At 34.5% G+C, this 26565-nt stretch overlaps 1 protein-coding gene and 1 long non-coding RNA gene across 5 annotated transcripts in view; one reads left to right on the forward strand and one right to left on the reverse strand.

Annotated features, from left to right (window-relative positions):
• Nucleotides 1–14454, reverse strand: part of Vps13b (vacuolar protein sorting 13 homolog B) — a 675222-nt gene extending 660768 nt beyond the window's left edge. For 3 of the 4 annotated variants that reach the window (XM_033759979.1, XM_010619560.3, XM_010619563.2), the window contains exons 1-3: nt 14378–14454; nt 13823–13992; nt 2096–2239 (exon numbers count right to left, since the gene is read on the reverse strand). In XM_033759979.1, the coding sequence (XP_033615870.1) occupies nt 2096–2239; nt 13823–13969 (291 nt within the window). In that variant the 5' untranslated portion in view covers nt 13970–13992; nt 14378–14454. Of the gene's footprint in view, nt 1–2095; nt 2240–13822; nt 13993–14165 lie in introns of all 4 variants that reach the window. The other variant, XM_010619559.3, reaches the window with a different exon arrangement.
• Nucleotides 14455–25303: 10849 nt separating this feature from the next.
• Nucleotides 25304–26565, forward strand: part of LOC104859077 — a 12117-nt gene continuing 10855 nt past the window's right edge. The window contains exon 1 of the long non-coding RNA XR_779290.1: nt 25304–25356. This is a non-coding gene — a long non-coding RNA (uncharacterized LOC104859077). The remainder of the gene's footprint in view (nt 25357–26565) is intronic.

The raw sequence follows: 26565 nt of genomic DNA on the forward strand, positions 1-26565 counted from the left end.
AGGTCCATTTAGCTATTAGTGTAAGAGGTCAGGGAGAAAAGAAAACTGAGTAACTGTAAAACATTTTTGAGTAAATAACAAAATAATTAAACATACTTGGAATAAAATTATCCAAGAAGAGTTAAGAAGATGATTAACATAATGAAAATCCAAAAAACTTCAACTTATGTTCAGAACAGATAATAGAAAAATAGTAAGCAAAGAGAGAAAGTGAGTCAAACAGATAGAAGAATCAGAGGAGTCAAGAAAGTGCTGTTTTCAGAAAGAAATGAAAAGCATTAAATATCAAAAGTAAACAAAAATTTAAAAATAAATGAGCCAGGCATGTTAGCACATCCTGTAATCCTAGCACTTTGGAAGGCTGAAGATGAGAAGATTCCAAGTTCAATCCTAGACTGGGCAACTTTTATCTTTATTTCACAGTATGCTAATCAAGACAAATTTTGAAAGTAAAATACGTTATTTTAAAATGTGTTTCATCTGTAATGTTTTTACTCAAAATTTAATTCCAATCACTATATAAACTTGAGTATTATTCTCCAGGGGCATACACTGCTAAGTAATTTGTCCAAATGTCAACTGCAATTTTCGAAAATCCTTTCTACCCTAAAATTTTAAACATCTGTAAAAAGTACTTGTTTTCAGAGTATTTTATATGCATGACACTTGACCTTTTGTTCTACACACCACAAAATTCAAATCCATGAAAGCAGGAAATACCATGCAAGCAGGAAATCTGATCATTCTTGTAGTAGCCATCTGCTTGGCCAATATCAAATATTAGTTCTAGATTGCATTAAGTCATGTGTTACAAATCTTTTTCAGCAGCCTCTATAATTACTTGTAATTTGTCTATTTTAAAATATGTTTCTTATTTTTTAACATGGAGCACTACATGGGTGGTATAACCAAATCCAGACTTTTATTTTTTTTTCAGACTTTTAAAAAATATATTAAGTTCCAATAACAGATGATGATTAACCATTTAAATATCACCAATGCAAATGTAAAATAAAACTGTGTTGCACTATAACTACAGATTCTAAATCAATCTCTCAAATACTGAATGTTTTCAAAATAAATTTTCATAGGAATATAATACTGTTCTGCTTACTTCCAGGAGCCACAATACTGAAGTTAAACTGGATACCCTATGATGAGTGTTATCATTATGTATGCCTAAAATGTACCAAGAAATGTTTTGCTATTTAAAAAAAGTTAAACTGGATAATACAAGCTTAGAATGAAAGATCATAAAAAGAAAAAAAAAAATGTTGAGTCCAATGGGTTGATACAATAGTTCATAATAACCTTAATTTCACACAGATTAAAATTATATTTACAATACACTAAAATTGCCTTAATACTTATCAACTGACTTAAAAATAAAAGGTATATGCTAAATGTATTCTAAGGAAAAAAAAGTATTCTAAGGAAAAAGGAATAAAATTGAATGACAAACCCACTACTTTTCTACAAGATAAAAGTAAAAGCATTCTTCACAAAATGCTGCTGTCCTGACCTATTTGCTTCTTAAGACTAGAAAATTTTTGGCAGATATTCCTCAAAACCAGTAATATACCTTTGCCCATAAATAAATTTAAAAAGTCAAGAAATGTAATATGAATCAGAGAAGAAATACCTGAAATAATCAATTTCTGATACCAAAAGTTCAAAAACAACAATGAATTCTGGTGTTAATGTACTTTTATCTCCCCCCCAAAAAAAACCCGAGAAATTTTCTAAGTTAGAAATGTCATGTATGTAAGAATCCATACGTCCATTCCAAAAATTCATAAATATTAATGTAAAAATTAGCCTGAATCAGACCTCATTTCTATTGTGAATATGGGTAATAAGGAATCCACATGATGTCTATTAAGGCTATGACTAAGCAAAATTTGTATGAAAACATCCTTTAAATGTTTTACTCAAATTTAAAAACACCTGTCTATAAATAATGTTACTTTAATAGGCATGTAAAAAGTACATAAGGTAAGATTTATGTGACAACTGACATTCCAAAAGTTAGAAATATCAAGTGTTGTACCTATTAAAATTCAGTAAAATAAACTAGGGTTCAATAATTTCTTACCTGTATTCCATCTTTAAGTTTCAAAATGCATTCCATTGTATTGATAGTAATTACCACTGGTTCTGAACCTAGTTTTGTCCATGGTACATGAATCCTCAATTCATGAATATGTCCACTTAAAAAAGTGAATGGTAATTTCAGCTCCTTAAAACACAAAACATTAAATAAAACATAGTAAGTACTTAAATATGTTTATGTTAACATCCAACTCTTTCTTGAAATAAAAATGAAATCCCAACACAAAAATATTTTGGGTATAAAAAGTAGAATCAAGTAACAAACAACTGTTAATGACATGCTACAACAGCTTATTTTGCAGGTTACACTTAATAAATCTCCTCTTCTGCTTAATAATTATATACAATATCTGGTATATGATAAAGGCTCATATGTAGTACTGGTATCATTCATAGCAGTAGACAGTAGTAGAGAAATACATACAATGGCATTTTTCTTAAATCTTTTAAAATATGTCCTCAAAAGGTTTTGTATGCAATTTAAAAGGGGAGAGGGAGGCTTAACTGGCAATAGAGGAATGACCTAATAAAATGAAAACTGATCAACCCACAAAAACAACTTATTCACCTTACCTCATTAAAACTTTGACCTGGACACTATTTGATCATAAATTTTAAATGTTTTCTGGCTGCTTTCCATTAGACAACTAATTAGAAATAAAAATGTAAACTTCACCACAACCATTTATATTAATGTTTCTGTAACTGAATGTCACATTTTTATAGCTATGTAGCTATTTATAAAAGTTAATATAAATACTACATTTATTCATTTTTTGTTCTCTCCTACTTGATTTAGCAACATCACTAAAATTCAGGCAGTGTAATAAAGTGGTTGTACTCAGAAATTCCAGAGTCAACAGATACAGAATTTAAATTCTATCTTTACCAGTAAACTACCAATCACACTGGGAAAATTGTTTTACGTATCTTTGCCTCCATTTCATTATCTGAAAAAAATCTGGATAATACTATATCTTTTAAGGATTAAATAATTTATATCAAGTGCTTAGAAATCTCTTCCTTATACAGAAATCATTAAGAAGATAAGTACTATTATAAAACTGTGGGTCTAACTTAAATCTTCAACAAGAGCTTCTTTAAAATTTAAACTAGTAAAACCTATTATTATTCTGTGCTAATGTGTAAAATGTCACAATATCTCAATATTTCTCAATTTTATATTAAGTTGAAAGATGAGTAATGTATTCAAGTGCTATTCAACCTGCACAAGATTACACACTGATCAGTCTGCAATAAAGACAGTCAATTCATTACGTACTAGTTGCTATTCTAAACACTTTACCTACATACAATAATTTAATCATCAGAACTGGAGGGAAATACTATCATCTCCAGTTTATACAAAGAATACAAATATGAAGAATATGAAGGCATGAAGAGTTCAGTAATGTCCCAAAATAAAACATCTGGTAAAGACAGGACTCAAAACTGCAAAATAGGATGCCAGAGCACCTGCTTTTAATCATTAATAATATTGCTTCTGTATTTCCATTATGAGCATCAAGCACATTTACACTGGCTATGCATAAAGCTAAATCCCTGGCCCTCCATTTTTTTATCAAGAAAGTTGTGATATACAAATAAAAACACATAAATACCTTCTAAAAGACAAAATGCAAATATTGGCTGTTATAACAAAATGGACCTTGAGAGGCCATATTCTTAAGGGGAATAATCCTACAAGAAGTTATAACACTTGTAAACATATATGTACTAAACACAGGTACACCCAATTTTAGAGACATGCAGTCCAATAATAATGGATAATTTCAAAATGCCATTCTCACCAACAGATCAATCACTCAGACCAAAAAAATAAAACAAGAAATAAACATCAGAGTTAAGTTACACTATAGATCATGACTTACAAGACATCTACAGAATATTCCATCCAACAGCTACAGGATACACATTCTCATTGGTTCATGTAACCCTTTCCAAAAATAGATATTTTAGGCCATGAAATAAATCTTAACAAATAAAAAAAAAAAAAAGAACTAATTTTTTGCATTGGATAATAAGGGCATAAAAAGAACCTATACCATCAAGTTGATTTTATTCCAGGGAAGCATATGTGAATAAACACAATATAGCACATAAAATCAGGATAAAAATCACACGATCATCTCAACAGATGCAGAAAAAGCCTCTGATAAAATTTAACACTACTGCATGACAAAAATCCTGAAGAAACTAAGTATAATATAGAAGTATCATTTCTCAACATAATTAAGACTTTATAAGAACAACCCATGGCCAACGTCCTATTTGCATGATGAAAAGATTTCCGATAAAGTCAGGAAGAAGACAGAGTATTCACATTCTCATCACTGTTTTTCAATATATACTTGAAATCTTAAACAGAGCCATCAGGCAAGGGAAGGAAATAAAATGGATACAAATAAAAAAGTACTATGCCTATTAATTTCAATTAAGAGTATGTCCTCAATGTGCATCCACTTAGCTGTAAATGTCTTTAGTTTCTCATTCTTTATGGGTGAGTAGTACTCCATTTTATTTTTTAAAAAACACACATCTTCTTTATCCAGTTTCTAATTGATGTGCAATTGGGCTGTTTCCAAGTTTTGACAAACTGTGCTGCTTTAAGCATGGGTGAGCACAGATCACTGTGATGTTTCTTTTAATTATTTTGGGAAGATACCCAACATGGGAATAGCTGGGTCAAATGGGACTGCTAATCCTAGCTGTTTGAGGTATCTCCATATTGATTTCCACAGTGGTTGAACCAGTATGCACTCCCACCAACAATGAAAAAAGGTTCCTTTCTCCCCATACCCGCTACCAGCATTTGTTAATGGTTTATTTCTTGATAGAAGCCATTCTTTCTGGGGTGAGGTGTATAGATCCTCTGTTGTGATAAACTAAAAGTGTAAATAAGAAGAAAAGGTCTAAAGGTATAGGGGAAGTGGGAGGGGTAGGGGAAAGGTAGGAAGGGAAACTAAAAAAATAAAAGAGGGAAAAAATGGAAACAAAGTCTTTGTAAATAGGGAAGGGTGGAGGGGGTGAAAGGAGACTAGGGGAATGGGGAAAAAATAAGAACCAAGATACGTCATATAAAGGTAAAAAAAATCCCAATGATGAATGTAACTGTATTGTATACCTAAATGTACCAATAAAACTTTTTTTTTTAAAATGCTATTCCTGTTTGCACATGTGATTCACTACTCATAAACCCTAAAAACATCACCAACAGACAGAACTAATAAACTAATTCAGTAAAGTAACAGGATACAAAACTCTCAGATAACATTTTCTATACATCAATAATGAGCTCACTGAGAAATCAGAAAACAAGTCCATTCACAATAGCTTGGAATAAGCCTAACCAAGGAGTCAAAAGACTTCTACAATGAAAATTATAAAATAGGGCCGGGGATTTGGCTCAGTGGTTCCGCCACCTGCCTAGCAAGCATCCAGTGTAAAAATAAATAAATAAATGAGAGAGAGAGAGAGAGAGAGAGAGAGAAAAGAGAGAGAGACAGAGAGATGGAGTGGTCGTCCATGTTCACTAATTGAGAGAGCATCATTAAAATGACCATATTTACCAAACTGATCTGACTCAATACAATCCCCATCAAAATACCAATGATGTTCTTCACAAAATGAGAAAAAATCCTAAAACTCATATACAAGCACAAAAACCCCTGAATAACCAAAGCGATCATGACAAAAAAAACAAGCATTGTTGGAGGCATCACTACACGTTATTTCAAAATATACTACAGAGCTGTAGAAACAAAAACAGCATGGAAACAGAAACATAAATCAACAGAATAGAAAGAGGATCCAGAAATAAAACCCATACATCTACAGCCATCTGATTATCAGCAATGGTGCCAAAAAACACGTTGAAGAAATATCAACCTTTTTGCCAAATAGTGCTAGGAAAACAGATATCCACAAGCACAAGACGTAAATCAGATCTGTCTCACACCCTATGGAAATAAACTCAAAATGGATCAAAAACCTTTATTAAGATGGAAACTTTGAAACTACGAGAAATAGACATGGGAGAAAAACTTCAAAATGTAATCACAGGTAATGATTTCCAGAATTGGACTCCAACGGCTCAAGAAATAAAAACAAGAAATGACAAAGTAGATTACATCTAGTTATAAAGCTGCTCAGAAAACAATCAACAGAGCAAAGAGAAAATCTTTCCAACTATTCATCTCAAATGATTAGTACTATAATTTATTAAAAAATTCAAAAAAGTTACCAAAAATGAGTAAACCAATCAATAAGTAAACACAGAAGACACAGAGACACCTATTGCCTATTTCATGTTTCTGCTCACAGAACAAATCTAAAAAAAAAGACCTGAAAGTAGAACTACAGCAAAAAATGTGCACAATGAAAATGTCACAGTGAAACACTAATTTGTAAAATATGAATTAATATGTATAATAAAAAGGCAAAGACTGTTAAACCATATTTTAAAATATACAAAAGTAGGGCCAAAAATTTAGCTCAGTGGCATCACGCCTGCCTCACAAGTGCAAGGTCCTGAGTTCAATCCCTGATACCAAAAAATAAAAAATGTTTGAAGTATTACGTCTTCTATAAAATACACATTTTTAGATCTGAAAATACAATGAGTTGAAAATGAAATTTTACAAGCTCTATTATGCAAATAAGAAATATAGAAAGATCATTATATTAATAGTAGACAAAATACTTCATGTGAAAAAAATGTTACCAAAGAACAAACAAGACACTTTATAATGGCGAAACTGTCAATTCATGAAGAAATATAAAACATATAAGAACACAGTAACAAACCCCCTAATAAAGCCAAATATAATGAAATTGAAAGAAAATTTAACAATAAGGAGACTAATACAATAATGAATAGAACCAGAAAACCTGAGCACTACCAAACAATTAGATTTAACATGTATACACATACAACAACTGCAAAAACACATTCATCAAAGGGAACTCTGAAAATATGTGAACTGAATAAAATATATGAATAAACATATAAATAATATATATATATATATATATATATGTATATGAAAATGTATGAGATGCAGCTAAGGGTAGAGATGTAACTAGTTATAATAGCAAAAAATTTTAAAAAATATGTTAACAATTAGACTTCTACCTTAAGAGGAGAAAAAGAAAAACAAAAAACAAGCAAAAGGCATCACAATATTAAGACAGGGAGAAAGGGAATTTATGGAGTCAAACTGTTTTAAGATTATTTAGGAAACAGTAAAAGTAGTAATTTAAAGTAGACTCTAATAAATCAAATATGCATTTTAGTATATTTAAGGTGAAAACTTGAAAAGTTTAATTTAAAAACTAAAGCAAGAAGAATCACTAACACGGAAAAGAAACATACTGCAGGATGATTTTTTTTTAAGTATATTCAACAGTGATGTATCAAAATATTAAATTTGTTACTTTGTACTTAATAACATCATTTTAAGACATATAAAGTGAAAGCTGACAAATCTAAAATTAAAAAATGTGGACAATCCACAATCATGATTGGAGATATTAAAGTACACCCCTAATAAGTAATAGAATAATCAGACAATGAAAATCCATACAGATTTACTAGATCCAAAATTTATACAGATTAGATCCACTCAATTTTAAATAAATGACCTAGAACAGTACAGCAACAACTTTAGAGCATACATTTTTTGTCAACTGTACATAGGACACTTACAAAAATGGATGACACACTGAGTCAAACTTTAATGGACTAGAATCATACAGAAAACAGACCACAAGTGAATTAAATTAGAAATCAATAACAGAAAGGTAATAAGCAAATCCCCAAATGTTTGGAAATTAAGCAATATACTTCTAAATAACCCAATTATCAAAGAAGAAATCAAATGGAAATTACAGAAACTTTTGAACAAAGAAAAGACAACATAAAATTTGTGGTATAGACCTAAATAATACAGTTGAGGAACAGCAGCTGCACATATCTACATAGAAAAAAGATTTTTTTAAACAATAATCTAAGCTAGAAAAAACAATAACCACATTCAAAGAAAGGATAATAAAAACAAAATATATGACAAAGTACAAGTAAAATACAGGAAAAAAAAAAAAAAGTTCTTTGAAAATACTGATACAAGTTGAAAGACCAGCAGCAACTGTGTTGAATTCATATTACCAATATCAGGAAGAGAAAGTGTACATCAATCATTACAGATCCCACAGATGCACTGTTGCTAAAAGCAGCCTTAAACAATTGCCAAAAAATAATTTGCGTATCTTTAAGGCAATTTAGAGCAAAAAAGGCAAACTCAATAAAAAGTCAGTTATGTATTTTAGGTGTTTGCAAGCCATGTAGTCTCTATCCCAGGTACTGAAGTCTGCTGATTTAAAGCAAAAGAGCCCCTAATATACAAAGAAAACAAATGAGGACAGCTATGTTTCAATAAACTGTATTTCCAAAAATCTGGTCCTTAATTTTCAGAAAATGGAGAAATTCCTTGAAAAATAAAACTCACCAAAACTGACAAAAGAAGAAATAAAAGTCAAAATGGTCCCATATCTGTACAAGAAATTAAATCAACTATTCACAACTTTTCCCCCAGGACCCAGATAACTTCATGAGTAATTTTTCTTATACTTAAATAACTAAGAACACTTGGGTATGGTAGCACATTCCTGTAATCCCTGCACTCAGAAGGTTAAGGCAGGAGGATAATGAGTTCAAAACAGCCTGAAATTACATAGAGAAATTCTGCCTCAAAAACAAACAAGTCAGGCATGGTGTCACATGCCTGTTAATCCCAGCACTCAAACTGAAGGAGGATCACCAAAAGTTCAAAGCAAGCCTGAGCTACACTGTGAGTTTAAGGTCAGGCTGGATCACACAGCAAGAACCCGTTTCAAAAAAAAAAAAAGCAAACAAAGGCAGGGGTGGGGCACACACCTCTAGATTCCAAAACTTACTAAAAGCTTCAATGATCACAACAATGTGATTTACACAAAAGAAAACATAGAGACCATGGAATATGAGTAGTGTAAGCCCAGAAATTAACTCTTTATATCAAATAACTCTCACCATGGGCACCAAGATCATTCAACAGGAAAGGACAGTCTTCAACAAATGGTGCTGGTAAAACTGAATATTCAGGTTTTTTAAAAAATTGGACTCTTATATACAAATATTAATTTGAAAAGGATCAAAGACCTACACCTAAACAGTCTCAGACCACAGCTGAACAATCCTTCTTCTGCAAATTAGAAGAAAACACAAGGGGAGAGCTTCATGAATAGCACTGGCAATTATTTCTTGAGTACAACATGAAAAACTCAGGTAAAAAGAAGAAAAAAATAGCTAAATTGAAATTCACCAAAATCTAAAACTTTTGGCCAATCTGGCACAGTGGCATTCACCTATAGTCACAGCTTCTCGGGAGGCTAAGGAAGGAACATCACAAATTTAAAGGCAGCCTGGGCAAATTAGGGAGACTCTGTCTCAAAATTAAAAATAAAGGGCTGCAAATGTCAGTCAGTGGTAGAGTGCCCTGGGTTTAATATCCAGCACTGCCTAAATAAATAAATAAGACTTGTTTTGTATCAAAGGACATTAAAAGTAGAGTAAAAGCATCAAAAATAGGAAAGAATATTTATAAATTATGTATATGATAAAGGACTGATATCCACAATACATAAAGAGCTCTTACACTCAACAACAACAATAAAGCGAACCTGGTTCAAAAATGGGCAAGACTTGGGAGACTTCCCCAAAGATGACAATAGCCAAAAAATACGCAAGAATATGCTTAACATCACTAATCATGAAAGAACTGAAAATTAAAATTACAATGAGATACCATTAGGATACCCACTAGGATGACAATAATAAAAAAAACAGAAAAATAGATTCATTCATAGGAAAATGGATACATATTGAAGATATACTCCTAAGTGAAATAAATAAGGCACACATGTGTAAATACCAAATAGTTTCCCTGGTGTGAATAATGTGCAATAATACATAAGATCCTAATAAGATTACTGACATTTAGAAATGGGAAGAAAGGAGCTAAAGGTGTAGGAAAGGTGGGATGGGTAGGGGAAGGGTAATAAGGGAAAAGAAAAAAATGTGAGATAATGAAAAGATGAAAATAAAGTGTTTGTAGATGGGGAGGGGAGGAGGGGGTGAAGGGAGGGCAGGGGTAAGGGGAAAAAATGAGAATCAAGACTTGTCATGTAGAGGTACAAGATCCCAACAATGAATGTAACTGTAATGTATCCCTAAAATGTACCAATAAACTCAATTAAACCTAAAAAAAAAAAAAACAGAAAATAGTAAGTGTTGGAAAGGATATGGAGTGACTGGAATTCTTGTGCATTGCTGGTAGGAATTCAAAATGATGTGCAGTCCCTATAGAAAATATTATCACAGTGCCTCAGCAACTTAGATATGGAATTACCATACAATCTAGCAATTCCACTTCTTGGTATACAACTGAATTGAAAGTAGGGTCTCAATAAAATATTTTTACACTTATGTTCATAGCAGCATTATTCACAATAAATGAAAGATGGAAATAACCCAAGTGTTCACTGATAAATGAATAAACAAAATGTGGTAGATACATACAATGAAATATTGTTCAGCCTTCAAAACAAAGAAAATGCTTACACACATTACAATAAGGATGAACTTGGAAGACACTGTGTTAAGTGAAATAAACCAGAAGGACAAACTTTGATTCCATTTACATATCTAGAATAGTCACATTTACAGAGACATAATGTAAAATGGTGGTCCGTAAGAGGCTGGAAGGTGAAAAGAAAAGATGGAGAGTTAGCACTTAATGAGTAAGAATTTCACTCTAGGAAGATGAAAAAGTACTAGTAAGTATACATGGAAGTAATGATTATACAACAATCTGAATGTAATTAATACCCTGGAACTGTACATTTTAAAAATGGCTAGCTAAGTTGATAAATTTTGTTATATATTTTACAATAAAATCAGTATTATATCAATATCAATATTATATAAACTTTTTCTAGAGATTATAAAAAGTGGGACTAGTTCACAAATAATCTAATGAGCCAATATATCTGATAATCAAAACCTAGTAAGGATATTACAACAAGGAAAAATAAGCTAGTGTCACAAGCACAGGAACAAAACTAAACAAATAAAATCCAACAATATCTGAAAAGGATAATACATAATAACTGAGGTTTATTCCAGGAATGCTAGCTTAGTTTAACAAACTTAATGTAATTTTCCACATTAACAAAACAGAAAGATAGGAATTCAGTAAATATAACATTTGGTAATTCAACACCTATTTGATTTTTTTGTTTTTGTTTTTGTTTTTTGCGACAGGGTCTCACTATGTAGTTGAGACCGACCTGGAACTCACTATGTAGCTCAGGCTGGTCTCAAATTCACAGCGAACCTCCTGCCTCAGCCTCCGGAGTGCTGGGATTACAGGTGTACGCCACCACACGCAGCTCTATTTGATATTTTTAAAATTTATTACAAAACCAAGAATAAAATTTTCTTGAACCAATAAAGGGTATTCACAGCTAACATTAGTATAATATAAAGAAAATGCCTCTACTCCGCATTATATGAGGTCCTAGCCAGTGAAATAAGAAAAAGAAATAAAAGTTATAATCATTGGATAAAAAGATATAAAATTAGACTTATAAAAGGCATAAAAGTATACATAAACGATCCAAAAGAACATACCAAAAAGCGACAGACAAGCCAAAGAGGCAAAGATTTCTTAAGACATGGAAAGCACTGACAATAAAAGAAAACACTGATACACTGGGCATCGATAAAATCATAAATTTCTGCCAGCCAAGAAACCCTTAACAACAGTAAAAATGCAAGTTAAAAACTATGAGAAGATACTGCAAAACATATATTTGAAAAAGAACTAAAAGAAAAACAACTCCCAAACATAAATATGAAAAAGACAAAGTCAGAAAAACAAGTTTTATTTTTTATTCTTTTTTTTGGTATGGGGATTGAACTTGGGTCCTTATGCTTGTGAGGCAGGCAGCGGAACCACTGAGCTATATCCCTAGACCCTTAAAAGTCACATTCTCTTTTTTTTCTTTGGTACCAGAAATCGAACTCAGGACCCTGTGTTTGCAAGGCAGGAGGCAGAACCACTGAGCTAAACTCCTGGTCCCAAGTTTTATTTTTTTAAAGGCAAAATAAAGAATTTACAAAAGAGGATATCCAAATGGCCAATAAACATATGAAAGTGTTCATCATTATACTTTAGGAAAATGCTGCCGCTACACACTCATCAGGAAGGCTAAAATTAAAATAACAAACATAACAAATAATAGTAAAAATGTGAAATAAATAGAACTCTCATACATTTTTAGTGAGACTATGAATTAATGCAACCAATTTGGAAAACTATTTGGCAGTACATATTAATCCTAAATATATGCCTACCTCCTAGGTAGCCACCTATGAGAAATACGTATGTCCATCAAGATACATTTACAAGAATGTTCATGGAAGCTTTCTTCATAACAGCCAAAAGAGTATAAACAACCCAAATGTTCATTAGTAGAATAGGTAAATAAATTGTAGAATCTTTCTACAACATAATACTAAAGGCAACTTACAAAACAAACATTCATCCAATAAAATGCACTAACCTGAGCCATAATATTTAAAAAGATGTCAGACACAAATGATCCAGTTTAGATAAGGTTCATAGAACAAGGGAAATATATCTATCTTGAAAGAAGTCAAAACAGAAGTCACATCTTCTATGAGTGCAAAGTACTGCTTACAAAGTGGCAGAAGAAAGCCTCTTCAGGTGCTTGAAATATTCTACTGCTTTTTAATTTGGATGGTAGGTGCACCGGTGTACACATATTTAAAAAGTGAGGTGTTATATATATCCTGTGCTCATTTGAGAATTTATTAATGAAAATATTAAGACAGTTAACCTTGGGGGAAAATGGGAAAGGAGCCAGTTTTCTAGAAGCCTACTGTATTCAATAACAGAGGAAATGAAATATAAAACTTAATAACCACAACCATCAGTTTAAGTCTTCCCTTACTAAAAAGAAGCAGGTTGGTCTCTCTTTTGAGCATCCACAGGTATTTCGTACCCTCAAGCATAACAGAATTGCTTGACATATATCCCTAATAAATATGCTGGTTATATGAACTTTGAAGTTACCGTTCATTTGCACCAAAAAATTTGCATGTTGAAAGAAACTTTAAAAAGTGAATAAAGAAGTTTCAAATTTTACTGTCATTCTCTACTCAATTCTCTGCAGATGCCATGGATGTCATCTTTCCTTGTAAGACGGAACTTTTCCTCAAGAGCTAACCTTGCTGTCATTCAGACTGGGCCACTGCTCAAAAAGGAAAACAGAAATCTAACACTTTCGGCTTTGTATAGAATTTCAACAATGTACATTTATTTGCATAGCAGTAATGGCTGAGAAGCTTAACAATTTGACAACAACAATGAAATTTTCTTATCATTTGTAACTTCCTGTAATAAGCTCTCAAGAGAAACCATTTTTAAAACACTGTTAAGGCCCGGGCTAGCTCAAAATACATTAGCAGGAAAATAACATTTTTATGGCACAATGTCAAAAGTATGGTTAACAGAATATTTCTAAACAAGCGGTAAATGTGTCTAGTCAATGACAGCTACAAACTTACCTGTTCCAGAACATCTAGCTTTAACTCGAGCTTGCTGAGAACCACGTCTCCACCCCATAGAGAAAGTTGTAGGTCTGAAGGCTTTAAGTTTTTGATATAGCGATTCACATAACTCATTAAAATTGGGGTTACATAGGACTCCAGCATATTTTAAGGTTACAAGGCAGGCGCTGAAAGGGATGAAGACAGCAACGTTAGAAGTGAGTCAAAGGTATAGCGAAGGGAAAAAAATTTTTTTGTTTTTCTCAAGAAAGGCTGGAAAGGCCGAAAAGCGGACTGTCGCCTCCTCTCAGAAGCCAAGAATACTGAAGTGGTCTCCCAGCTCCGGCCACAACTTGCTCACCGGAGCCACTCGCTCGGCAGGAGAGGAAGAGGTGGTGGTGCAAGGAGAACGGGTTCCCTGGAGTGGGAGAGGAAGCGGGCTACTTTTGGCTGCTGCAGCTCAACCACATCGCAAGGCCCTAGCCTCCCGGAACCCAGCCCGATCCACTGCCATAAAACCAGAGTTCATTCCGGCCGCTCCCATTCCCGCCGCCGCCCTCAGCTGCCACTCACACCGGATGCTGCGCGGTCTAGTCCTCTTCGGAGTGCCTGACACCAGCCCCTGGCAGCGGCGCAGCTGGTGTTCGCGCAACTTCCGGGTGTAAACTGCCGGGTGCTCAAAACAAACTGCCCCCGGCCCCGCGTGGGCCACCATCGCCACCCGGCGACTGCTCAGTCCGACTGGGTTTTCTCGGCTATCGAAGATATTCAGTGCATCTTCTTGGAGAACTCACGCTCAGTTAAACTGTGTCCCCATCTGAGCCTGCTAGTGATTAGGCCAAAGCGCTACAAGGTGCCCCGGGGAGGCGCGGACCGGTAAGGTGGAGACACATGAGACCCGGAAGTGGCGCTCCAGCGAGAGGGGGGCGGTTGCTAGAGGAAGGCGGAATCCCCCGCGGAGGTTCTCTGGCCCGTAGTCGCCAGCCTTAGATGAGGATACACTCATCGTACCGGCTCCGGCGCGAAAAAAGAAACAACCTTAGTTTTGGAGCCCTTGGGAAACAGGACTGGGAAGAGGAACTTGGGTTGATAGAAGGTGTGAGTTAGGGGACTGATTTAAATTTAGGCCCAAGATTTAATGGACCGAGGGAGGCTGTGGGGAGAAAGTTGAAAGGTTTACGACTGATAGCTTTGGCTGATGCGTTTAAACCAAACGTGGAGATAAGCTCTCGCGTTTTGTTACTTTCGCTTAGAGTTGGTAAAATATATTCCCTCGTTTACTGATGGGGGTATGGGGCATGGATGACGAATGGCCAAAGAGAAGACTTTAGGGGTATCGTTGGACTGCAATCTGATATGGAGCTTTAAGAAAGCCACGGGACGGTCCAAATGAAGAAAAGGGAGGTTCTGCAGACAATAAAAATAGCTAACAATGAGTACAAAGTTTTGAGGCCAATGTTGGTTGTTAGGCTACAATATAACCTTGTAGTAGCTCACAAGCTAACAAAGTGAAGAAATTCAATACTTAACTTGGAAAATATACACTGGGCTTATAGGAACAGCATAGGACATGCTGTGTAATTTTTTACCAACTTCTCTTAATTTTGGTAATCTTTCAAGAAAACACCTCCCACTGCATTTTGAAAACACATAAAATTATTTAGTACCCACCCATACCTAAAGCTCTTTCCTGAAATTCAGAAGCCACTCCTTGAAAGACCTTCGGTAACTGCAGTACAAAAGAAGCATAAATGAAGATGCCAAGGGATTTAGATTTATTTTGTTAATGAAAATAAACAAGTTTCACACGTACAAAGTGGCTAGTTCAGACCAGCTCCTCCCTCATAAACCCTTGATGAATAACTCGAAATAATTTGGGCATTATGAAAACTTGCTAAATTAGCCAAATAAAGGAATTTTGAAAAGCACACAGGTTGGAGCGATGACTAAGATGTTAAAATCTAATAAAAATTGGGCCAGGAATTAAGCACAGTGGTTCTGCCACAAGCCACAAGCCTTGTAATCACAACGGTCCGAGTTTGATCCCAGGTAAAAAAAAAAATCATATATATAAATTGATATATATATAATGAAAACTATTGTACTAATTGAATAGATACTCTCAGTGGGTTCACACAGAAGAACTGAAGGTCTTACCTTTCTAGAGGAAGAAAAAGAGCCTATTTTTAATTTTGTCAATCTAATAAAAACTATTAGAAATTAAAATAAATGATGGATAAGTCACTGAGATGTTTAAGCAAAATAATACATTGAATTCTAAATTTTTGTTATTGTAGTCTGCCTTTGTTTTTTTTGGAGCCAATAAAAACTTGCCAAATTCCTGGCTTAAGGAAAATCATCTGAGGGCTGTTTAATTATAAAAAATCAGAAGTTTTCACCTTGTATTTAAGTATGTACTCTTCTGAAAACACTCAAAATTAATTTATGTTGACTAATAAGTATCACTGCTCCTTTGTTTTTAAAAATATCAAGTGGAGACCAGGGATTTAGCACAGTGGCACTGTAGCTGCATGGCAACTGCAAGGTACTGCATTGGATCTCCAGTACTACAAAAAATAAAAATAAAATGTCAAGTTGGCAAGCTTTCCTATATCTGCTTATTACAAATCTTATTATAAGATTTTTCCCCCACAATTTTTTTAAGTCTGTAGGAGAGAAGTTTGGTTAGGCAGTGGTTTTATATAGGCAGGCATTGTACTTGATCTTGGCAGGAAATTGTCAAGTTTCTCGCCTTTAAATATGTTCTTAGCTATAGAAACATTATAAAAGTACTTTACTAAATTGAGGAATTTCCTCTCTCTTACTATCTTGCCAAGCTTTTTTTGTGAATGGATGTCAAATTTTATCAAGTGTTTTTTGTGCATCTATTCCTACTGTTACAGGTATGATACGGGGGAAATAAATGTAGCTCCCAACATGCTACATGTCAGATACACCCAGTTGACATTCCTAGAAGTGAAAGAATAAATTCTTTTTTATAATTGAGTTTATTGGTACATTTTAGGTATATAGTACAGTTACATTCATTATTGGGATCTTGTACCTATACATGATAGGTCTTCTTTTTCATTTTTTCCCCTTGTCCCTGCCCTCCCTTCACCCCCTCCTCCTCTCCCCATTTACAAACACTTTATTTCCATTTTCTAATATTTTTGCTTTTCCCTTATTACCTTTCCCCTACCCTTCACACTTTCCCTACAACTTTAACCCTTTTCTTCCTATTTCACATTGTCAATTATCTCATTAGGATCTTATGTACTATTATACTTTTTCACACCACAGAAACTATTTGGTACTTACAGATTTGTGACTTATGTATTTCACTTAGGAGTATATCCTCAATATGTATCCATTTTCCTATGAATGAATCTAATTTATCCTTCTTTATGGCTGAGTAATATTCCATTTTATAGAAAAATCACATCTTCTTTATCCAGTTTCCAACTGTTGAGCAAATGCGCTGTTTCCACATTTTAGTTATTACAACCTATACTACTATAAACATAGGTGTGCATATATCACTGTGATATGATTCTTTTAATTCTTTTGGAAAAATACCCAACAGAGGGATGGCTCAGGCAAATGCAACCTCTAATCCCAGCTCTTTGAGGTATCTCCATATTGATTTCCATAGTGTTTGCACCAGTCTGCACTCCCACCAACAACGGAGAAGGGTTCCTTTCTCCCCACAACCCTGCCAACATTTGTTATTGTGTGATTTCTTGATTGCAGCCATTCTTTGTGGAGTGACGTGGAATCTCAGTGTTTTCATCTGCATCTCTCGAATGACCAGTGATGTGGAACACTTTTTCATATATTTACTTGCTTCTTTTACTCGTCTGAGAAATGTCTGTTCATTTCAGATGCCCATTTTTGAATTGGGTCTTTATATTTGGGAGGGGGCTGATTGCTTTGAGTTCTTTATATATTCTAGATAATAGTCCTTTGTCTGAGGGGCAGCTGGTAAAATTTTTTCCCACATTGTAGGTTATCTATTAATTCTGTTAATGGTTTCTTTGGCAGTGCAGAAGCTTTTTAATAAGATGAGATCCCAGTTGTTGATTCTTTCTGCTAGTTCCCATGCTACTGAGGATTTGTTCATAAAGTCTTTTCCTATGCCATTGTCTTCAAGAGTTCTGCCAAACTTATCGTCCAGCAAGTTCAGTGTTTCTGTTTTAATATTTAGATCTTTAATCCACTTGAGTTTTAATTTGGTACATGGTGAAAGATAAGGGTCTAGTTTTAATCTATGGCACGTTGAGATCCAGTTTTTCCAACAACACCATTTATTAAAGAGGCTATTGTTCCTCCAGTGGGGATGGTCAGCTCATTTCTCAAAGATGAGGTAGCTGAGTACGTTTGGAGTTGTTTTTGTGTTTCCAGTCTGTTCCACTGATCCTCAGGTCTGTTTCTTTGCCAGGACCATGCTGTTTTTATCACAGTGGCTTTGTAGTATAGTTTCAAATTGGGAATTGTTATACCTGCTGCCATGTGTCTGTTGCCTAGGATGGCTTTTCCTATTCTAGGTCTCTTATGGTTCCAAATGAATTTTTCAATTTTTTTTTCTAGTTCTGTGAAATGTAGTGTTGGAATTTCAATTGGCATTGCATTGAATCTGTATAACAGTTTTGGTAGTATGGCCATTTTCACTATGTTGATTCTTCCTACCCAGTCACAAGGGATGTATTTCCATTTTCTTATATCCTCTTCAATCTCTTTTTTCAGAGTGTTTTAGTTCTCCATGTAGAGGTCTTTTACTTCCTTAGTTAGATTGATGCCTAGATATTTCATTTTTTTGGATGCAATTGTGAAAAGAATTGTCACATTTAGTCTGTTTTCCGTGTACAGAAAAGTTATTGATTTTTGTGTGTTGACCTTGTATCCAGCTACTTTGCTAAATTTGGTTATTATGTCTAGAAGATTTTCAGTGGAATTCTTGGGGTCTTCTATATAAAGTATCTTGTCATCGGCAAATAATGACAATTTGACTTCTTCCTTTCCTATCTTATTCATTTCTTTCTCTTGTCTAATTGCTGTGGCTACTGTTTCTAAAACTATATTGAAGAGGAGTGGTGATAGTGGACATCCTTGTCTTGTTTTGACCATTTAGCATGATGTTGCCTGTTGGCTTTTCATAGAGAGCCTTTATTAAGCTGAGATATAGACCATGTAATTCAATTTTTTGCAGGGTTTTTATCATGAATGTGTGTTGCATTTTGTCAAATGCTTTTTCTGCAACTATCAAGGGGATCATATGGTTTTTGTCCTTGACTTTGTGAATATAGTGTGTTACATTTATTGACTTACATATGCTGAACCATCCTTGCATCTCTGGAATAAATCTGACTTGGTCAGGATGTATGATCTTCTTGATGATCCTCTGTATTCTGTTTGCTAGTATCTTATTAAGGATTTTTGCATCTATATTCATTAAGGAGATTGGCCATTAGCTTTCTTTTTTAGTTGTGTCTCTCCCTCGTTTGGGAAAAAAAGTGATACTTGCTTCCAGGAATGAGTTTGGAAGTATTGCTTCCCTTTCAATTTCACTGAAAAGTTTGAAGAGTAATGACAGTAGTTCTTCTCTAAATGTCTTCTAATATTCAGCAGTGAATCCATCAGGACCTGGGCTTTTCTTTGTTGGTAAATTTTTAATTACATTATCAATTTCATTGATTGCAATTGGGGTGTTTAAAAAGTTTTTATCTTCTTTGTTCAACTTTGGTAATTCGTAAGTATCTAGAAATCTGTCCATTTCTTCAGTGTTTTCCATTTTATTAGAGTACAGGTTCTCAAAGTAGGTATTGACTATCCTCTGGATTTCTGTTGGATCTGTTGTGACTTCACCTTTTTCATTCCTAATTGCATGGATCTGAGCCTCATCTTTCCTTTTTTGATAAGGTTAGCTAAGGGTTTGTCACTTTTATTTATTCTTTCAAAAAACCAACTCTTCGATTCATTTATTTTTTGTATCATTTTCTTAGTTTCCATTGCAATGATTTCTGCTCTAATCTTTATAATTTCCTCTCTTGTTCAAGCTTTGGGTTTTTCTTGCTCTTGCTTTTCTAGGAGTCTAAGATACATCATTAGGTTGTTTATTTGAGCTCACTCTGTTTTCCTAGTGTGGGCATTCAGTGCTATGAATTTTCCCTGTAGAACTGCTTTCATTATGTCCCTTAGATTCCTGTATGTTGTATTGGCAGTTTTGTTTATTTGTAAAAGCTGTCTGAATTCTACTTTAATTTCCTCTGTGATCCATTGATTGTTAAGGAGAGTGTTGTTCAGTTTCCATGTGTTTGTGAAGTTCCTATGGTTTCTTGTGCTATCGATGTCCAGCTTGATTGCACTATGATCTGATAATATACAGAGAATAACTTCGATTCTTTTGCATTTATTCAAACCTGTTCTGTGAGCTAGTATGTGGTCTATCTTGGAGAATGACCCATGTGCAGCCAAAAAGGATGTATATTATGATTTTGTGGGGTGGAACATCTATAGATGTCTATTAAGTCCATGCATTCAAAAGCTTGGTTCAGTTCTAGTATTTCATTGTTGATTTTTTGCCTAAATGATCTGTCTATTTTGTGATAGTGGGGTATTTAGATCCCCCACTACAATTGTATTAGTGCTTATTTGGTTTTTCGTCTTACTTAATATTTGTTTTATATAGTTGGGGGCATTAATATTTAGTCCATATATGTTTATGTTTGTCGTCTCTTCCTCTTGAATTGTTCCCTTTACAAGGATGTAGTGGCCTTCTTTGTCTCTTTTAATCAGTTGTGGTTTGAAATTTACTTTGTCTGTGAATAAGATTGCTACCCCTGCTTATTCTGGGCTCGTCCCATGGAGAATTGTTTTCCATACTTTCACTTTCAGTCTGTGGGCTTCTTTTTGCACCAGGTGTGTTTCTTGTATACAACATATTGTTGGATTTTTTCTTCTTCATTCATTCTGCCAGTCTGTTTCTCTTGATTGGTGAGTTGAGGCCATTGACATTGATGGTTGTAACTGGTATGTACTGACTTATTATTGTCATGTTATTAGCCTTTTGTTGACTCTTTACTTTTTTCCCCTCTCCTTTTAGTTTGTTGCCTTGCCTATTTGATATGCTCTGTTGAGCCTCATGGTGTTGTGACCTTCATTGTCTTCTCTAGGATATTGTTTAGAATTCCTTGCAGTGCTGGTTTGGTATTCATGAAGTTTCTTGGGTGTTCTTTGTCATGGAAGTACCTTATTTCCCCATCCATTTTGAAAGAGAGTTTTGCAGGATACATCAGTCTAGGTTGGAGGTTGTTTTCTTTTAGGGCTTGAAATACCTCACTCCAGGCTCTCCTTGACCTGGGGGTTTGTGTTGAAAACCTGCTGTGATTCTGATGGGCTTTCCCTTGCATGTGATTTGTTTCTTTTCTCTTACTGCTTGTAGTATTTTGTTCTTCTGTTGGGTTTCTGGGATCTTGATTATTATATGTCTAGGTGTAGATTTTTTTGATCGTGCCTAGTTGGAGTCCTATATGCCTCACTTATCTGTATGTCAAATTCTTCCCCTCTGTTTGGGAAGTTTTCTGTTATTAATTCTGTGAACAGCTTTTTATAGTCGTTTGCATTTTCTCCCTATTTCATGGATTCCTATCAGTCTTATGTTATTCTTCTTTGCATCATCTAGGAGTTGTTGAATTGATTCCTCATGATCCTTTACTGTTTTTAAAAGACCTCTCTTTTCATGATCACTGACTATAATCCTATCTTCTATATCTGAGATTCTATCTTCTCATTCTTTTATTCTGTTGTGTACACTTTCAATAGAGTTTTTAATCTCCTGGGTATCTTTTTTAATCTGTTTCATGGATTCCATTTCTTTGATATGTTGGGCATTCAGTGTTTCCATTTCTCTCTTATGCTGGGCCTTCATGGCTTCTATCATGGTCCTGAGCTCATCTATTTTTTTGTCAGTTTCTGTTTTAGAGTCTCTAATCATGACATTCATTTTGCTCACCATCTCTATGTTTATCTGGGAAATTATTTCTGTTTTGAATTTTTCTAGAGCCTGATTGATCTGTTTTGTTACTTCCTGTGCTTTGAGTTCAGGATGTCCTGGTGGTTCACTATCGGCCTTTTCATCCTCCTTTGTCCTTTTGTATGCCATTGGTGAATTGGAAGTCTATCTTTGTGTCTTGCTTAAGTGTTTTCTCTTTTTTATATTTGCTGGTGAGTTGTCCTTTTTTCAATTTCTGGGTTATTAGATCTTCCTGATATATTTGCATTTTATCTTTTGAGTCTCTAATGACTCACAGACATTCTCGTTTCCTAATATCAGAGAAAACAACTCATTAAATCAACCACTGTCCTTTATCCCAATTGATACAGTCAACAACACAGTAGGATCAAGCACAACTTGCAAATTGACCACTCCTGGTAGTCATTAATCTAGCACCTTTCAACCATGTGAATTAAATTAAAATTAAGAAGCTGCCTAAAATATGCTTGCAGTGAATAAACTCTTCAATATAGCATATTTACCATTTAGGATGGGGGCTTAGACAGAGTTAGGATGAGAGGAGTAGATAAGTAAAAGAATTGGAGAAGCCAGAGGACATAGAATGACCACACAATCTTTAGGAAACTCTTAAATTCAAAAGGGATAGACAGAGTGCAAGTATAAGGACAAGAATATATCCCCTTAACAGTAATAGGGGTCACTTTCCCTTGAAATTATTGACCATTGAGTGAGGTAAAATGATAGAAATAAAGAACATAAAGAATTAAGAAAAAATGATAAAAGAAGAAATCTGAGTTTGGGCAGGAGCAGGAACAGAAAGGGAGATGAGGGATAATATGGTGAAGCAAGAGACTGAGCTGGTGAAAGAGGACAGAAAAAAGAATTCACAGAGTGGAATGAGGAAAAGAAAGAAAAAAAATGACTTTGAAGGGCCTCTTTCAGACTAAATCTCTGCTGTTACAATGCACAACATGCACAGCCATATGCAGAACCAAATCCCCTGATCTCAGCCAGCCAAGGGCAGACCCCCGCGATGCAGACTGACCTCAGGCCATAAGACCCAAAATGAGTTCCTTGACCTCCTGCAGGGTTAAGCTCCACACAGTTCTACTACAGGTTTCCCCCACCCTTTCTTTAAAGATGTTCAAAGCTGGGAGCTCAGAAAAGTACCCTCTATAACAAGCTATGCCTCTGCAGAGTGGATCCAAGGACTGGCACAATAAGGAGGTCTGAGAACGGGAGTGGGGGGTTAAAGGGTGCCCACACAGCTACCTTCCTGGAGCAGCAATGGCAGCGGCCACAGGGGAGGGTGTCTCAAAGAATAAATTCTAAGGAACAATTCAGGTTAAACATAGGAAAATGTATCAAGGAATTAGAATGGGGAATAAGAATAGCTCCTGAAAATCTGGAGGGACCATAAATAGGTTGCCATCAAGCCCACTTTTTAAAGGAAGTTTTAAAGAGCAAAGTCACAATAGGTGTGTACAATGTAGGTAAAAACTATAATCAGCCAATCAGATTACAAGTATAGTCACTTTGTAATTGATCTAATAGCAACAAGGGTATATGAATCACATCATTAACCTTGGTCCATAATCTGTAATCTTAGTCTTCTTAGTCTTAGTAATTTTACTTTTAGTGGGCTTGGTGGGAGAGGATTGCCCACTCCCAATGAGGTCATGGTCTATCTATACCAGAAATCCCAAAGGGGTTGTACAGATAACCTCAAGCTTCTGAGTATGCAAATATGGGCATTGTGACTTCAGTCTTCTTCAGATGAGCCTCCAGCTACAGCTTTGACGTGTTCTCATCCTTTTCATTGACTTCAAAGGCCTATCTTTGTCTGACTGCCTATAATATTTCTATCTAACTTAGCTGTCTATATCAATATGAGCATGTGATTTTTCTTCTTTAGCCTTTTGATGTGATGTATTATATTAATTGTTTTGTATATGTTGAAATATCCTTCTGCCAATCTCACTTGTGCTAGTCAGCTTTCTTGTGCTATGATAAAAGCCTTAGATAATGAAGGAAAGATTTATTTTGGGGTCACTTTAAAGAGAATAACAAAGTTCACTCCATAGTCAATTGGCTTTGTTGTTTTGGGGCCTGTGGCAGTGCAGAGCATGGTGGAGCAAAGTCACGCACCATATAGCAGTTGAGAAGCAAAAAAGTAAAAATAAAGGGCTGAGATCCTAATAGCCCTTTCTAGGGCAGGCCTCAGTGACTTAAATTCCACAAGGCCACACTTCTTAAGGATTCTATCATCTCCCCATAGCACCAGAGGTTCCTGACCACACCTTCAGCACATGGCCCTTGAGGGACATTTAGGATCCAAATTATAGCATATAAATTTTATTTTTGGATCTGATTTGCTAATATCTTGTTGACATTTTAAAAATCTATGCTCATGAGAGGTATTCGTTTCTATTTTCTAATATAATCTGATTCTGATATGACAGTAATGCTACAATGAATTAGGAAATGCTAATCATTCCTCTGCTTCTATGTTCTGAAAGAGATTGTAGAGAATTAGTATAATTTCTTCCTTAAATATTTGTTGTTATACAACATTGAACTTCTCTAGGCTTAAAGTATTCTCTTTTAGAAGATTATTATTAACTCAATATCTTCATTTTGTTACAGAACTTTTGATGTCTAGCATTTCTCTTTTCATATAATTTCCATTCTCTGTTTATATTATCCAGCCATTTGTATACATGCTACTTTTCCATTAAAGTTTTTAGTGTATTAATGAGGTTTCTTAAGTTCCTGATAATTCCATTTCTGCCATATCTGATTTTGTTTCTGATGCTTGTTATTTTCAAACTATTTTTTGCCTTTTAGTATGATTTTTTTATTGTTGTTGTTGAAAGGTGTGCATGACATATTATGTAAAAGGAATTGCAGTTAATAGGCCTTTAGTAATTTAGTAAGAGGATGTCAGTTGAGGGGCTGCATTCTACAGTCCTAAGATTAGGTAGGTCCTGTCTTGGGCTAGAGTTGGTATTCCTTTTTCCTGATTCTGCTGAGATCTGATTAAAACAAAACAAACAGCAGGTCAGGCTCTAGTAAAATAGCTTTTCCTCGGGGCAGACCCTGTTAATAACAGAATGTTGTGGCTAACTTCAAAACAGTTCCAATTCCCCTTTCTCCTGCAGGAAGCAGTAGGGATTTTCTCCCCTAGTCACTGAAGAGATTGGATAGACATCTTAGAGACAAAACAAAAAACTGTGGAGCTCTCTTATGACTTCCTGGTGTTTTTAACTCTCAGACTTGTCCATAATGAACCTTAAGTAAATATGTCATTTAGAGTTTAGGTTTTCCTGGCACTGGTTCCAGCAGAGGGTTCTGCCCTGATAAGTGTGATTTTCTGTATATTATTGTCATTCAAATTTGGTGACAGTGGTTTGAATTGTGACCTCACTTCTCTGATGAATCTAAGAAGTTGATTTTCAGTTTGTTTAGCTTTTTATTTGTTAGGATGGAGAAGCAACTTCTAACCTTACATGCCAGATCAGACACTAGAAATCACTAGGTAAAGTTTTTAAATACTTGAATGTTGTTTAAAAGATTGAAAAAGGTAAAGTTTTTTTTTAAGTTTTATATTATGTGTATTTTGTGTGTGGAATACAGACACATTGCACATATTATTCCATTTAGTATATGATACTTAATACATTTATGGCAATGATTGACTAACAATTATCCAGTAAAGCTGTTTTCCTTTACCTCCTGTGCACATAGCTGGACTACTATTCAGGTTTTCTTACAATCAGGTGTTGTCAGGTAACAACTGCATTCTGACCACTTAAAGTGGACAGAAACTCTGTTGATACAGGCCTGGCTCATAAATGCCATCTGTATTATGAGTCTTAGTCTTCTCTACATCATGAGGATGAATAAGATGCGGAGTTCTCCAGGTTTGAGATACCAAAGACAAAAACTAGGAGACTGATGATATGAACCATTGCTTGGAGGAGGGATATCGAATCTATGCCACAACAGGCTGTTTATTATCGTTGAAAGCTCTAAAAGATTCGCAATCACTGGCCTAGAGAAACACAGTCTGATAATAAATAATATCCAGTTAAGATTTTACATGATTGAGAAATCAACTGCTTTTTAAGTTATAGAGATTAGGGGTTTATCAGAGAAAGAAGCATTATTTTAAATAATACACAGGTAGACAATAGACCTGAGCTGAACTTAATTCAACCATATTATTTTAGGAAAATTAAAATCGTAATTTGATTGACTCATAAAATGAATAAGTTTTAAAATCTAACTAGACAATCACTGACTTATTGAATATTTCTACATGTAGTATTTTGCTACATTTATAACAAAACAGAGCAAGATGAGGGAGCTCAGATATAAAAAGTGTTAGTCAACTTACCTGAAGCACCAATCATCAACCCAAGCTTTTTACTTCGAGTCTCTATTACTCTCCTATGAGAAGGAAAAAGGTAGGAAAGAAAAAACTATTATAATCAATAGAACAAAATCATTTTTGGATTTAGAGTCAGATGAATTGATACATGTAGAAATATTTTTTAAAACTTTCATGATAAAGATGAATACCAAATTCAGGACAGTAATTACCTCTGAAGAAAAAGGGAAAGAATAGAATAGGAAGAGAGTAAAGAGTATGTCGATTATATCTGTAATATTTTATTTCTTTTAAAGTAGAAAAACAATACACATTGAGTAAACAGGTATTATTTGTGTTTGTGTGTGTGTGTGT

The sequence above is a fragment of the Fukomys damarensis genome, unplaced genomic scaffold (assembly GCF_012274545.1).
Source record: "Fukomys damarensis isolate Sample0158 unplaced genomic scaffold, DMR_v1.0_HiC HiC_scaffold_5, whole genome shotgun sequence".
NCBI lineage: Eukaryota > Metazoa > Chordata > Mammalia > Rodentia > Bathyergidae > Fukomys > Fukomys damarensis.